The 12,796-nt window shown below is 45.0% G+C and overlaps 1 protein-coding gene across 1 annotated transcript; it reads left to right on the top strand.

Annotated features, from left to right (window-relative positions):
• The first annotated feature begins 4,739 nt into the window (after positions 1-4,739).
• LOC115460375 (gastrula zinc finger protein xLCGF3.1-like) lies at positions 4,740-8,450 on the top strand. The gene is made up of 2 exons (XM_030190157.1): positions 4,740-4,857; positions 7,678-8,450. Exons 1-2 carry the CDS (start codon positions 4,740-4,742, stop codon positions 8,448-8,450), a joined length of 891 nt encoding a protein of 296 aa, XP_030046017.1.
• The last annotated feature ends 4,346 nt before the right edge of the window (positions 8,451-12,796 follow it).

The raw sequence follows: 12,796 nt of genomic DNA, 5'->3' as shown, positions 1-12,796 counted from the left end.
GACTACAGCTCCCAGAGTGCACTGTGACTCTCCCACACTGTAATCTATCCAAGGAATGACAGTGCACTGTAACACTACTATGCAGTAATCCCTCCTAGGAAGGACTACAGCTCCCAGAGTGCACTGTGACTCTCCCACACAGTAATCTCTCCAAGGAATGACTACAACTCCCACAGTGCACTGTAACAATACTATGCAGTAATTCCTTCTAGAAAGGACTACAGCTCCCAGAGTGCACTGGACATTCCCACATATTAATGCCTCTTAGGAAGGACTACAGTTCCCAGAGTGCACTCTGACATTCTTACACATTAATCCCTCCTAGGAAGGACTGCAGCTCCCACAGTGCTCTGTTATACTCCCACACAGAATGAAACCTTTCATAGATAAAATCTGCTTTTTCTTATTTCTTTAAATTTTGGGGCAATAAACCTACAATCTATTCTGTGAATAGACAAGTCAGGGGTACATTTGTGCGGTGCAGTTCGTTGGCCTCCTCTATTTCTCTGCTAGGATTGGATTTTAGTAACGTCTCTGTTATTCACTGAAATGGATCTGGATTAGCACAACCCCTCTCATACACAACAATTCCTTCACAGGGCTGGGGGAGGTCTCTCAGTCTCTTCCTTTGTTCCAACTGCAGACTTTCCCTCCTCTGGAAAGAAGCTGATCACTGCCAGGCATCCAGAGAAACCCACCCCTCAGATCCCAGGGAAATTTCAAAGAGAAGCCGGGGCTGGAGCTGTGGAGAAGGGCAGGAGAATGAGTGTGGGGCTTTCTGCTCAGCAGGTAGGAGACTGGCAGGAGGTGGGCAGCAAGGGATGCAGTGCCAGGCAATGCCACACACACTGCTCAATCCATTCCCTGCTGTAGCCCCTCAGGCTCTTTTTCCTCATTCTCCTCCTGACATCTGGTGTACTGGAGTTAGTTTTGAGGCCAGAATCTGAAAGATTGAGGTGCTCCGTAAGGGTGGGCAGAGAGCTCTTAGCAGGGTCGAGTGCTTTGGCTGCACACCAGAGGGAAAATCTTTTCCGTTTGAAACGGTAACATTTTTCTCTAGGTTTGCTAGAGGCTAGATGTATTCTAGAGACTTTATCAGGAAGGTTTAAGGAACATAAATTTATGTAGTTAGGAACCAAGCCATGAGTGTTAGAGAGCAAGGGTTTGGCTGGAGAGACCCCTTGTTCTGTCTTATTAGGGTTGGAAAGCATCCCCTACTCTCTCCGTGAAAAAATACTTCCTGACATTTTTCTTGAGTCTGCCCCCCTTCAATCTCATTTCATGTCCTCTCGTTCTACCACCTTCCCATCTACAGAAAAGGTTCATTTGCGGATTAATACCTTTCAAATACTTGAACGTCTGTATCATATCACCCCTGTTTCTCCTTTCCTCCAGGGTATACATGTTCAGGTCCGCAAGTCTCTCCTCATACGTCTTGTAACGCAAATCCCTTACCATCCTCGTAGCTTTTCTTTGCACCGCTTCAATTCTTTTTACATCCTTCGCAAGATACGGCCTCCAGAACTGAACACAATACTCCAGGTGGGGCCTCACCAATACAGGGGCATCAACACCTCCTTTCTTCTGCTGGTCACACCTCTCTCTATACAGCCTAACAACCTTCTAGCTACGGCCACCACCTTGTCACACTGTTTCGTCGCCTTCAAATCCTCAGATACTATCACCCCAAGATCCCTCTCCCCATCCGTACCTATCAGACTCTCCCCGCCTAACACATACGTCTCCCGTGGAATTCTATTCCCTAAGTGCATCACTTTGCATTTCTTCGCATTGAATTTTAATTGCCAAACCTTAGACCATTCTTCTAGCTTCCGTATGTCCTTTTTCATGTTTTCCACTCCCTCCGGGGTGTCCACTCTGTTACAGATCTTAGTATCATCCGCAAATAGGCAAACTTTACCTTCTAACCCTTCGGCAATGTCACTCACAAATATATTGAACAGAATTGGCCCCAGCACCGATCCCTGAGGTACTCCACTACTCACCTTTCGCTCCTCCGAGCGAATTCCATTCACCACCACCCTCTGGCGTCTGTCCGTCAACCAGTTCCTAATCCAGTTCACCACTTCGGGTCCTATCTTCAGCCCATCCAGTTTATTTAACGCTGCTTTTGACTCCTAACCACTACTCACTTGCCCTGTGCCCTTTTATCCCCACCTCTTAATTGTTCTGTCTGTCCTATTTAGATTGTAAGCTCTTTGAGCAGGGACTGTCTTTTCTTGTTTGGTGTACAGCGCTGCGTATGCCTTGTAGCGCTACAGAAGTGATAAGTAGTAGTAGTAGGTCCCTGCTGTTCACAAACAGGAAGCTGTGAAAGGCTAATGGGGCTGCTACAAGCAGTGCCGTAGCGAGGGCGGCTGACACCCGGGGCGGGTCGCCGCTGCGCATCCCCCCTTGGTGCCCCCCTCTGGAGCGCACCCTCCCCCCCCCCCCCCCGGAGCGCATTTTTAATTGATTTAAAAGCGAGGAGCGGGCGGGAGGGCCGATCCGCCCCCGAGTCCACGTCGCTGGGAGCTGCGTCAGCTCCGTTGGTTCCTTGCTCTCTCTGCCCCGGAACAGGAAGTAACCTGTTTCGGGGCAGAGGGAGCAAGGAACCAATGGAGTGGACACCCCCCCCAGCGGCGTGCACCCGGGGCAGACCGCCCCACCGCCCCCCCTTCCTACGCCACTGGCTACAAGTGTGATGACCATCCCTGGCTATCAGGGGTGGACTGAGGGTGGTCTGGGCCCCCTGCCCGGCTGCTGCCCAACCCCGCCCCCCCCCCCCACTGCCAAAGCTGATGCCCGGTTGCCTGAATGGTCAGTCCAGCCCTGCTGGCCGTTTCAAGGCAATTGAGGGTTAAGTGGTTTACCCAGGACCACAAGGAGCTGCAGTGGGATTTGAACTTGGGCCAGTCCACTGCTCTGCCCCACCCTGGTCGTTAATGCTGCTTTGTTTTGACAAGTTTTGTACAGTATATAAGTCTGGAATGTGGGGTTTTTTTTTTCTTTTTGTAGGATTTGGTTACTGGAGCTCTGATTCTGTTATGTAAAGTTTGTGAAATAATCACAGAGGGGCAATTCTGTAACTCAGCTCACCGACAACGATTCTACCTATCATTTACAAAGAGGCAAACCTTACCAGACAAACCTTCAGCAATATCGCTGAAAAAAATATCTCTTTAGGGCCCATACCAAGAGACTCAGTTATTTATTAGTCATCTATGTGGAACCGTGTCAAAGACGTTGCTAAAATCTAAATACACCACATCTAGTGCTCTCCCCCGATCAAGCTCTCTGGTCACCCAGTCAAAGAAATTAATCAGATTTGTCTGACTAGACCTGCCTTTACTGAAACCATGTTGCCTCAAATCCCGGTAATCCATTGGATTCCAAAAACTTTACTATTCTCTGTTTTAAAAGTATTTCTACTAATTTACTTCCACAGAAGTCAGACTTGCCGGCCTGTAGTTCCCAATCTCTCCCCTACTTACGCTTTTGTGGAGAGGGACCACATCTACTCTTTTCCAATCCTCTGGGACCACTCCCAACTCTAGAGAAGCATTGAAAAGGTCAGTCAGCAGAGCTGCTAGAACTTCCCTAATTTCCTTCACTATCCTCGGATGGATGCCATCCGGCCCCGTTGCTTTGTCCACCTTTAGTTTAGCCAGCATCTCATGAACACAGTCCTCTTAAAATCGTTCGGGGAATACCACCCCTCCATTCCTATTAGTAGAACTGATAAATGTGACTTGTTTACTCTTTCAAAAAATGCAAAATTTAGGGCACGTCATGAAGTTACAAAGACGTACATAAGTAATGCCATACTGGGAAAAGACCAAGGGTCCATCGAGCCCAGCATCCTGTCCACGACAGCGGCCAATCCAGGCCAAGGGCACCTTGCAAGCTTCCCAAACGTACAAACATTCTATACATGTTATTCCTGGAATTTTGGATTTTTCCAAGTCCGTTTAGTAGCGGTTTATGGACTTGTCCTTTAGGAAACCGTCCAACCCCTTTTTAAACTCTGCTAAGCTAACCGCCTTCACCACTTTCTCCGGCAACGAATTCCAGAGTTTAATTACACGTTGGGTGAAGAAAAAGTTTCTCCGATTTGTTTTAAATTTACTACACTGTAGTTTCATCGCATGCCCCCTAGTCCTAGTATTTTTGGAAAGCGTGAACAGACGCTTCACATCCACCTGTTCCACTCCACTCATTATTTTATATACCTCTATCATGTCTCCCCTCAGCCGTCTCTTCTCCAAGCTGTATAGTCCTAGCCTCCTTAGTCTTTCTTCATAGGGAAGTCGTCCCATCCCCGCTATCATTTTAGTCGCCCTTCGCTGCACCTTTTCCATCGGAAATATTTTTTTTTCACTCAATGCCTATTTAAGCTACAAGATTCGGACAAATTCCTGGAGGTAAAATCCATAAACCATTAAGATAGACAGTCACTGCTTGTCTCTGGGGATAAATAGCATCGAACCTTTCTACTTTTGGGATTCTGCCAGGTACTGGATTGGCCACAGTTGAAAGCAGGATACTGGGTCCCAGTATGGCAGTTTTTATGTTCTTATCTAAACTGTTGCTATCATTTTTCCAACAGGCAGTTCCTGGGGGAAAGGGTGTCTCGGTGGGCCCTCTTGCATGATTATATGTTAGGAGAATTTCTGCAGCTGAAATCTAATGCATTCCGAGCACCTTGAGTTTTTTTGTTTCTGTTTCAGATGCGGGTGATGTTTGAGGACATCGCTGTCTCTTTCTCCCAGGAGGAGTGGGAGTATTTAGATGAAGGGCAGAGGGAGCTTTACAGAGAAGTGATGAAGGAGAATTATGAGACCCTGGTCTCACTAGGTAAGGACTGAATCGTTTGTATTTTTACCAGACCCTGGGGGCTGATTTCTTACGGCTGCCATTTTTCCAGGTTCCAAAGAGAGGACGCTTCCAGAAAATGAGATCCCATGACAGTTTGCCTACCTATTTATGGCTACTATCCAATAGGTGCAATAAACTTTCTGTTGATATTTAAAGCGATTTAAGCAAGGGAGAGGCACCTGCCCACTTTAATGTCAATCTCTGGCCATTTCTGAAGTGGGGGACACCGCAGAAGCAGAGGACCGGGTATCGCTACGTCAGAAGAAACCAGCAAAAGGAGTAGTGGAATCAGCAGGGATCGCTCACAAAGGAACAGAAGGACAAGGAATTTTAATGAACAAAACCTTAATTTTCAATACCCGACACAGTACTATGTTTCGGCCTAAAGCCTGCCTCAGCGGTCTGTACAGGGAGGGAATCAGTGATGAACAAAAAGTTGTCAGGATAACAGTGTTTAAAAAGATGAAATCCAAGAGTCGTGAGATGCAGGAACAAAGTGCTGAACAGACCCCTGATGTAGGCTTTAGGCTGAAACACAGTACTGTGTCGGGTCTTGAAAATTAAGGTTTTGTTCATTAAAATTTTGGTCGTTTTTCTATGAAGTCTGTCAGAAGGGGCGTGTCAGGGGCTTGTTAAGGGCGGGATCTGGACGTTCCTAAAACGTCTTTGTTTTTCTGCCATAATGGAACAAAACAAAAATATCCAGGGCTATAAGTTAGACATTTTGGTCAAGATCTGATTTATTAACAAATAAGCCACCAAAAAAAAAAAAAAACCTTCCCTAAATGACCAGATGACAACTGGAGGGAATCAGAGATGACCTGTCCTTACTCCCCCAGTAGTCACTAACCCTTCCACCCCCCAAAAATGTGATTAAAAACATTCTCAGGTCCATTAGAGCAGCATGCAAGTCCCTGGAGTAGTCTAGTGGTGGGTGCAGTGCACTGTAGACAGGTGGACCCAGGCCCATACCTCCCCCTACCTGTTACACTTGTGGTGGAAACTCACCAGAAACCCACTGTACCACCATATAGGTGCTCCCTTCACCCATAAGGGCTATGGTAGTGGTGTAAAGTTGGGGGTATTAGGTTTTGGGTGGGTTTGGGGGGCTCAGCAGACAAGATAAGGGAGAAATGGTGAGATGTGTACTTGGGAGAATTTTATGAAGTCCACTGCAGTGTCCCCTAGGGTGCCCCATTTATCTCCTGGGATGTCCGGGGGACCAGTCTACTAAAAATGCTGGCTCCTCCTACATCCCAATGGCTTGATTTTGTGTGTTTTGCACTTGCATATATATATATATTTTTTTAAATGGAGCAAAAAGTTAAACGCACAGAGCACAAAAATGTCTGGCAAATAGCCATTTTGAAAAACAAAAAAAACAGACGTTTCTCTGTTTTGAAAATGGCTATACTTCCCACTTGAACTTTGGATGTTTTTAGCAAAACATCCAAAGCTGGACTTAGACGTCATATTTTTTTTTATTTTTATTACATTTGTACCCCACGCTTTCCCACTCATGGCAGGCTCAATGCGGCTTACATGGGGCAATGGAGGGTTAAGTGACTTGCCCAGAGTCACAAGGAGCTGCCTGTGCCTGAAGTGGGAATTGAACTCAGTTCCCCAGGACCAAAGTCCACCACCCTAACCACTAGGCCACTCCTCCACTGTTGCTACTATTCGAGATTCTACATGGAATGTTGCTATTCCACTAGCGAAGTCGGCCCTTGCAGATCACCAATGTGGCTGCGCAGGCTACTGCTTCTGTGAGTCTGATGTCCTGCACATACGTGCAGGACGTCAGACTCACAGAAACAGAAGCCTGCGCAGCCTTCTACATGGAATGTTGCTAGTGGAATAGCAACATTCCATGTAGAATCTCCAATAGTCTCTATTTTATTTTTGTTACATTTGTACCCTGCGCTTTCCCACTCATGGCAGGCTCAATGCGGCTTACATGGGGCAATGGAGGGTTAAGTGACTTGCCCAGAGTCACAAGGAGCTGCCTGTGCCGGGAATCGAACTCACTTCCTCAGTTCCCCAGGACCAAAGTCCACCACCCTAACCTCTAGGCCACTCCTAGTGGTTTGAAAATACCCCTCCACCTATGGTGCCCAAAAAAATGCTGAAAAAAAAGGTTCTATTCTATAAGCTGCGCTTAAAGCTAGGTGCGGTTTATAAACTATCGCGTTCATTTTCGGAACGCCCCTGTTAAGCCTATGACCCTCCCATTTTCACGCACCCTTTTTCAGATCATGTGCAAAATTTAGATGTGAATCCCACGCCTAAATTTATGTGCGCAAAGTTCAATTAAGTGTAATTAGTGACAATAATTACTTGTTAAAAAGCCAATTATCAGCGCTAATTCACTTGTTATTTAATTAAATCGTGTGTGTAATTTTTGGCGACTTTTACAGAAGTAAGGGGTATATGCACATTCTTTAACAATCTAGGCGCCAGGAATGACATCAGCTCTATGCCTGGGGGATGTGATCGTGTGTACAATAGGAACATTTTAAATTATTACACTACTCCAACTTGGTGAAAAGAAGAATTTTCAACTTGACAGAGTAGAGCAGCTAAGAAGGAAGAAATACAATCATGTTTATAAACTCCTGTAAGCAACTTATCAGCACTATTCTGAATTAATTGTAACTGGGGGAGTGTTACGTTAATCACAGCTGAATGGTCAGAGATGAAGGGCTGTATCAGTGCCAGATAACCTCAGAGCAGTAATTGCAAACGTATTTCTGCATTTCTGATCCTGTAATCACGACTACATGATTTTTGTCTTTTTAGGTGATGAGGTCACACAGGAAAAGGAGAGAAAGGAGAAGAGCGTTCTCATAAAGAACCAGATCGTTAACTACAAAGAGAAGCCTTTTCCTTGTACTGAATGCAAGAGAAGCTTCACGTGCCGGGATTTTCTAATATTTCACCAAAGCATCCACACGAGAGAGAGACTCTTTTCGTGCTCTGAATGTGGGAAAACGTTCGTACGCAAGCATTCCCTAATCATCCATCAGAGAACTCACAAGAACGAAAGGCCGTTTCCTTGCACGGAATGTAAGAAAAGCTTCACCCGCCGGGATTGCCTAACGTTACACCAGAGGATTCACACGGGGGAAAAACCGTTTCCATGTATGGACTGTGGGGAAAGTTTTAGACTCAAGGATCTCTTAGTATTACATCAATCAAAGCACAAAAATGCATTGATGTCAACGGAGAAACCATTTCAATGTACTGAGTGTGATAGAACATCTTGTATAGCACAGCTAAAAGGCCACCAGAAGACCCATACCAGAAAGAAACTGTTCCAGTGTACTGAATGTGATAAAATATTTTCTAAAAAATCGAAGTTCGATTACCACCTCAGGATCCACACAGGAGAGAAACCATTCAAATGTACTGAGTGTGGGAGAGGTTTTAGAGAGAAGTCATGTTTAAAGAAGCATCAACTGGTTCACACTGGAGAGAAGCCATTTCCATGCCCCGAATGCAGTAAAACTTTTAAACACAAGAAGAGTCTACAGTCGCACCAGAGAATTCACGCTGGAGTTCTGTCAAGATGAACTGGACTTCATTTCTGAGAGAAGACAGATGGGCTCATTTTCAAAACTGTAAAACATCTATGTTTCAACATTTTTATTGAAGACACAACATGAACATTCTTACAAACATTGATAGCACATCAACTGAACAAAAAAACTATACAACAACAATCTGTTATGACTGTCTCCAAGAGTTTTTCTTATCCCCCCTCCCTCTAATCCTGTTGCCTCCCCTCCCACCCCATCTCCCCAGTCCTACCCCTCCCTCCATAGTTGTTGGTACCTATGTGTTATTTATTATCCTAACGTGTTGAGGACCAAACTTCTTCCCCTATAAGACAAAGAGTCCACATAAGCACCCCAAATTTTCATAAATGTTTTCTTTCTTTTTAGTGAATGTTTAGCTTCTTTGGCTTCCCACATCATTAACTGGTGGACAAGATTTCGCCAATGCCAATATTCTGGCCCTACATCATTTGTCCATTTTAGCAAGATACATTTCTTTGCCAGCAAGGCAACTTTGCGGAAAAACAAATTGTGTTCTGTTATTTGACCTTTAAATGATCCTGGTAGATTTAACAGCATCTGCACTGGTGTACCTGCTACCTTACGACCTAATAGTTGTGATAAATAGTGAGTTCTTTTCCCCCAAAACCTTCTAATCTTCCAACAACTCCAAAAACTATGATAAAATGTGTTATCTGCCCTCCCACATCTCGCACACAAGGGCGTCTGCAATCCCCCGAATTTTGCTAGTTGTGCCGGTGCCATGTATGCTCTATGTATGAAACGGAATGCACATTCCCTATATTGAGCTCCGCTGACCAATTTTGGTATCACCTTCAGCTGCCTCTCAACATCCCATGACAATAGTTTGACTCCTAAGTCCTTCTCCCAGCGCTCTTTCAGCTTTGTAAAGTTTTTAGGTTCCCCGTATGTCCACAGCGCTCTATGGATCCCTGAAATCGATGGCTGTTCTTCAGAGATCTCTACGAAGAAGTTTTTTTATTTTCATACCCTGTTTCTGTTCCAATCGGCCTTGTTCTATTGACTGAATAAAGTGTTTTAGCTGGCAGTGTGCAAATGTATCGCCCCATTGAATTTTATCTGTTTCCAACATCTGATCTAAAGGTTTCATCTTTCCGTTATCGCCCATCACATCTTCCAGACATTCCAAGCCTCTTTCTTCCCAGCGATGAAAGACCGGGTTTTCTATTCCTGCTTCAAAGCTTGGGTTCCCTCTAATTGTTAGTAGTTCTGTTTCTGTAAAACATCTAAAAAGTGGCATAAAGCAGCATTTTCTCACAAATACATCCAAATCAGTATTTTTCAAACCTATTTTTAGATGGTTTTTCTATGAAGTCCGTCAGAAGTGCATCTTAAATCTCAAAATCTTGTAACACCAAATAGAAATACAGTTGACAAATATGATGTTATGTACAAAACTGTAAATAAAGCTATAAATATTAGATTGTAAGCTCTTTGAGCAGGGACTGTCTTTCTTCTATGTTTGTGCAGCGCTGCGTACGCCTCGTAGCGCTATAGAAATGCTAAATAGTAGTAGTAGTAGTAGTCTCTTGTAACCAGAGCTAATAGTGTGATGTCATAATGCCTCAGTCCACCAATAAGAGCCAACCTCATCAATGATGTACCAATGGCTTGATTGTCCTATACTTGGCTCACTTTTATTACATAGCTCTTTGAGCAGGGACTGTCTTTCTTCTATGTTTGTGCAGCGCTGCGTATGCCTTGTAGCGCTATAGAAATGCTAAATAGTAGTAGTAATAAATAATGAACGAAAGTAGACGGCATGTGCAAGCAAGATCTGGAAAATTGCTTTGTAGCTTATCATCTCTGACTCTGGCAGCACTGGTGGTTGGGAGGTGGAGCTAGTACTGGGCAAGACTTCTACGGTCTGTGCCCTGAAAATGGCAGATACAAATCAAGGTCAGGTATACAGATAAAGTAGCGCATAGGAGTTTATCTTGTTGGGCAGACTGAATGGACTGTACAGGTATTTTTCTGCCATCACCTACTATGTCGGTGGCCTAGTGGTTAGAGCACAGGTCTTGCAATCCAGAGGTGACCAGTTCAAATCCCACTGCCGCTCCTCGTGATCTTGGGCAAAGTCACTTAACCCTCCGTTACCTCAGGTGCAAACTTAGTGAGCCCTCCTGGGACAGAGAAATATCCAGTGTACCTGAATGTAACTCACCTTGAGCTACTTCTGCAAAGGTACGAGCAAAATCCTCCCCCCCAAATGTTACTATGATACTATCACGCTTATTTTTAAAAGAGAAGGGTGCCCATCTTTCGACACAAATCTGGAGATGGGCATCTTTCTCGCAAGGCCGCCCAAATTGGCATCATCGAAAGCCGATTTTATGACACCCTCGACGGCTTTCCGTCGTGGGGACGACCAAAGTTCATGGGGGCGTGTCGGCAGGGTAGCGGAGGCTGGACTGGGGCGTGATTAGGAGATGGGCGTCCTCGGCCGATAATGGAAAAAAGAAGGGCGTCCTTGATGAGCACTTGGCCGACTTTACTTGGTCCATTTCTTTTCATGACCAAGCCTCAAAAAGGTGCCCAAACTGACCAGATGACCACCGGAGGGAATCGGGGATGACCTCCCATTACTCTTCCAATGGTCACTAACCCCCTCCCACCCTCAAAAAACAACTTTAAAAATCTTTTGTGCCAGCCTCTATGCCAGGCTCAAATGCCATACTCAGGTCCATCACAGCAGTATACAGGTCCCTGGAGCAGTTGTAGTGGGTGCAGTATAGTTCAGGCAGGCGGACCTGGGGGGGCGGGGTTGGGGGATTCAGCACCAAGGTAAGGAAGGTATGCACCTGGGAGCAATTTCTGAAGTCCACTGCAATGTCCCCTAGGGTGTCCGGTTGGTGTCCTGGCATGTGAGGGGGACCAGTGCACTACAATTGCTGGCTTCTCCCACAACCAAAGGGCTTGGATTTGGCTGTTTTTGAGATGGACGTCTTTGGTTTCAATTATCGCCAAAAAACGAGGTCGCCTATCTCTAAGGTCGACCCGAATGTTGAGATTTGGGCGTCCCCGACCGTATTATCAAAACGAAAGATGGACGCCCATCTTGTTTCGATAATACGGGTTTCCCCGCCCCTTTGTGGCGCCGCCCTTAGAGATGGGCGCCCCCGTTCGATTATGCCCCTCTATGTTACTCTGCTTATTTCTCCGATACCTCTGGGTCCCTTTTGAGGGGCAACGACACCTAATTGCAGTCAAATGGACTCCTGGACGGAAGGACATAATGCGATCCTCCTGTTATATCACAAATCCTGCTGTTGTCTAAAGATATTCAAAGAGATCTGACCACAGACAGGAAAAAAGTGATTTGTCCAGTCAGAGATCTTAAATTTCCAACTGTTCCCCTTTTCCTTGGACATTTTTACAAAGTAAAAAAGTACTTGAGTGATGATATCTTTAGACAACTGAGAGGCTGCAGAAAGAGAAATGCAGAAATACTACTAGTACTAGTTATCATTTCTAAAGCGCTAATAGACGTACGCAGCGCTGTACACTTGAACATGAAGAGACAGTCCCTACTCCACAGAGCTTACAATCTAATTAGGACAGACAAACAGGACAAATAAGGGATAAAGACAAAGAGAAGCAACATTCCGGAATCCCAATGACTACTACTACTACTTATCATTTCTATAGCGCTACTAGACGTACACAGCGCTGTACACTTGAACATGAAGAGACAGTCCCTGCTCCACAGAGCTTACAATCTAATTAGGACAGACAAACAGGACAAACAAGAGATAAGGGAATGTTAAAGTGAGGATGATAAAATAAGGGAATAATGCTGTAATTTGTTTTTAGGCTGCTTGTATCTCCTCCCAAATTAGCATAAACCAGCCATTCTCTACTGGAAGGAGTAAAAGAAACCAAAACTACAAGATAATGAGAAAGGCAATTCTTTTTTTTATTATTTACCAAGAGTAATTTACAATTACAAATGCTAGTTTCTCATGGGAGGGAGGGGGGGGGGGTGCAGGGGACCCAAACATGTGGTCTACCTCTGCTTCTCCACCGAACAGCTCTGATACAGCTGTTTATATACCTTTTGCGTTAAGCAAGGCTTCAGCACTTATCTTCCTGAGAAATCATTCTGTCTTCTATTCACACCATCTATCCCACACATCACTAAATCTCACATTCTTCTGTTCATCCATAATTGCACCTTTCCCAGGCCTGTTTGCACATAGGAATGTCTTATCAGATCATAAGTCCCTGGGCCTCACGATTTATGTCCTCTATAGTGTTTACTTAGGTGCTAGAAGACCATGAGCTCTGATTTTTTTTTTTTTTGTTACATTTGTACC

This window comes from Microcaecilia unicolor, chromosome 1, assembly GCF_901765095.1.
Source record: "Microcaecilia unicolor chromosome 1, aMicUni1.1, whole genome shotgun sequence".
Lineage (NCBI taxonomy): Eukaryota > Metazoa > Chordata > Amphibia > Gymnophiona > Siphonopidae > Microcaecilia > Microcaecilia unicolor.
This window is presented reverse-complemented; position numbering and strand designations above follow the sequence as displayed.